The 3,323-nt window shown below is 45.7% G+C and overlaps 1 protein-coding gene across 1 annotated transcript; it reads right to left on the minus strand.

Annotated features, from left to right (window-relative positions):
• Window positions 1-1,519: 1,519 nt before the first annotated feature.
• Window positions 1,520-2,674, minus strand: Gapt (GRB2 binding adaptor protein, transmembrane). Its single transcript, XM_004664897.2, has one exon. The coding sequence runs from the start codon at window positions 2,376-2,378 to the stop codon at window positions 1,905-1,907; it is 474 nt and encodes a 157-aa protein (XP_004664954.1). The 5' UTR covers window positions 2,379-2,674; the 3' UTR covers window positions 1,520-1,904.
• Between the last annotated feature and the right edge of the window lie 649 nt (window positions 2,675-3,323).

The raw sequence follows: 3,323 nt of genomic DNA on the forward strand, positions 1-3,323 counted from the left end.
CCTGTGGCTAACTGGGTAGAGAAATCATGCCAGTTTATTAATCTTATTTTATTTTATTTATTTGAGAGACAGAGAGGCAGAGAGAGATAGAGATAGAGATAGAGATATAGAGAGAGAGAGAGAGAGAGAGAGAGAGAGAGAATGGGTGCATCAGGGACTCTAGTCATTGCAAACAAACTCCAGACACACACCGTTTTGTGCATCTGGCCCACACGGGTCCTGGGGAATTGAACCTGGGTCCTTTGGCTTTGCATGCAAGTGCCTCAGTCACTTGAGCCAGTTTATCTGGAGAGAATTTCATATGGAGACGTAAACAGGTATGGGCAGACTAGAAAACCATCACCACCAACAAAACTTGAGGGTCACTGAGGAAGTACAGAGAGAACCACTCCAGGAAGGTGTTTGCATCCTCAAAGCTGGGGCTGTCAGTTCCTCAGAGACCTGGAGGGCGAGACCCCAGAAGTCAAGGGGTCTCCTAAGCTCTCTCCTGCTGGTCCCCCAAGGAACTTAAGCCCCGGGAGCGGGCTCCAGGCTTCTGAGAGCACCGAGCCACGGTGCAGCAAAGACGAGGAGAAGCGAGAAGGCATAAACACCCAGGGATACTGGCTTGGGTTCCTGCTACAGATGAGAACAAGAAAGAGGGACTTTGTTTGACCTCCCATTGTCCCCAAACACCCTTTTCCCCGTCTGTCCGTCCGTAGAGTCTAATGAAGGGTCACCTAGCAAAAACAAAAGCATGTGGAAGCTTGCGTTTAGAAACGAGATCCCAGAGCGTCACGAAAAACACAGTATTCATCTGTTTGTTTTCTTTCCTGCTAGATGGCATGTGTCTGGGACGTGTGTGTCTCTTTTTACTTGTAACAACCCCTCTCCTCATGCCCCATCTGCCCAACACAATGGCAAGTATACACACCACAACCAACAGCAGGCACTTGATAAATATGCCACAGATAGATGAGTACTGGGTGAATTTATTGAATTTTTTTCTCAGAACTACTTAGCAAAATATAAAACTAATATATAATATATTATGTAATATATAAACTAATCAGCCTTTAATATCTCATGTGACATCTGGGGCTAAAAAATATGAATGGGAGCAAGCTCCTTTCTACCTACCTGAGGAGTTAAGATGTTCTCAGGTAACATTAAGTAATGCAGAGCCAACATTCATCTGTTTAAATGCAAGTCACGCAGAATAGAGGGAACTTAAAAGGGAAATGGAGGTTTGAAAATGATTGACATTGAGAAGAAGCTATGATCTGAGGCAGACTTGAGACAGTCAACACCGTGAAAAAGAGGGATTGGCATCTTTTGAGATGATTCTGTTGAATGCAGAGGGCTTGGGAGAAATCACTGGGAAAGTAAATTGGATTCACTGTGAGAACTCACATATCCTGGAGTTGGAATTTCGAGCCTTGCGTCTTGCAAAAACAGAAGCTATGAAAGGTTTTTCTGCAAAGACGTGATGTGATGGTTGAGAATATATTCTGGAGATAAATCTGGTAATTCTGTGGGCCATGGACTGGGAGTATAAGACAGAGATAGGCTGGAGCCCTATGTCAGGTCTCTACCTTATCAAAACAAAGCAAAGCAAAGCAAAATGAGAGGAAAGAGACAGTCATGTTAACCCAGAAGCAGATGGTGGAGATAGCAAGAAAGAAACGACGCACCAGTAAATAAAACAGCACAGATTTAGTCCACCACAGGGCAGACGGAGATCTAGAATGCATAAAGTTCTATAAAATTCCACTTAGAGAGGGTTTACAAGGGTGAGCAAAGACACCAGGCCCTTGAATTTCACCAGCAGGACTTGATCAATGATGACATCAGTCCAGTGAAAGGCCCAGTGAATAATTCGGCCCCACCAACCATCATCGATGAATTTCAGCACTTTCAAGATATTAATCAGGAAGGATGTAGACATTCTCTTCTTGCAGGGCTTCTTCAGAACTGCGTGCCTGCTGGAAATCATAATAGGGAGAAGAAGTCTGGTTTTCGTAGACGTGCTCCTGCGCGTGGGGGCGCCCTGTGTTTTCATACAGCGCCTCCTCAGTTTGGCTTTTGTCTTTGGGGAGCCCTGCTTCCACATTCTCATAGTTGTTTTGCACCCTAGCTCCCTTGGCAGTAGGTTTGTGGTCTTTGGTTTCATCTGAGGTCTTGGGACTCGAGGCACCCACGCGGGAGGCCCAGCGGAATGTCTCTGCAGAGACTCTTTTCCGACTGCTTCTCCTTTGCAAAAACCTGGGTAAGGCGAGCCTTGCCAGGCCTCGGTATTTCCAGGGCCAGGCACAGGCGACCCCCCAGACCAGCAAGAGGACGAGAAGGAAAACGGCCACAGCAATGCTCACAGAGGTCCTTCCGCAGCATCTTGACATCTTTGCACGTGCAGGGCTGGCTGGATGAAGTTGCTGGCACAAGCGGATGCGATTCCTTGTCACCTCACTGCAGTTCACAAAACGACTTTGGAAGCTCCTTTAGGCACTCTGTCTGTTTTCAGATCTGAAAGCACATCGATTGCTAAAAGTCCCGATGCAAGCTTAGAAGCGACACTGAGCAAACCTAGTTTTGGAAGATGGTCTGTTCGCTCTGCAACCATCGATGCACACTTGCCCAGTACCAGGGGGGGGAATTTTACTCCATTTTCTTCCCTTTCAGTGCATAACAAAGGGAAGCACGGAGCAGCGCAGGACAACCGCAGAGCAGAAAGATCAAGAAAAGGAAACTTGAGTCATTGGCCAGCCAGAAACCTACAGTAAATTTAAAACCAAACAAACAAACATTTATGTTAATTATAGATTTATGTTAAGTACCACCATATTGTAAGTTCCTGATTTTTAAAAATTATTTATTTATTACACATGTATTTATTTGCAAGCAGAGAAAGAGAAAATGAAAGACAAGTTCTTGATTTTATTTATTTATTTTTGAGGTAGGGTCTCACTCTAGCCCAGGCTGACCTGGAATTCACTATGGAGTCTCAGGGTAGGCTTGAACTCACAGTGAACCTCCTACCTCTGCCTCCTGAGTGCTGGTATTAAAGTCGTGCGCCACCACGCCCAGCTTCTTTGTTTATTTTTACTTTGAGACAAAGAGAGACCAAAAGAAAGAGAAAGGGAGAGAGAGAGAGAGAGAGAAAGAGAGACAGAGAGAATGAGAATGGGGTGCTCCAGGGTCTCTAGCCCCTGCAAACAAACTCCAGACTCATGTGCCACCTTGCACACCTGGCTTACATGGGTCCTGGAGAATTGAACCCTGGATTGTTAGGCTTTGCAAGCAAGTGCCTTAACAGCTAAGCCATCTTTCCAGCCCAAGTTCCTGAT

The sequence above is a fragment of the Jaculus jaculus genome, chromosome 20 (assembly GCF_020740685.1).
Source record: "Jaculus jaculus isolate mJacJac1 chromosome 20, mJacJac1.mat.Y.cur, whole genome shotgun sequence".
NCBI classification, from domain to species: Eukaryota; Metazoa; Chordata; class Mammalia; order Rodentia; family Dipodidae; genus Jaculus; species Jaculus jaculus.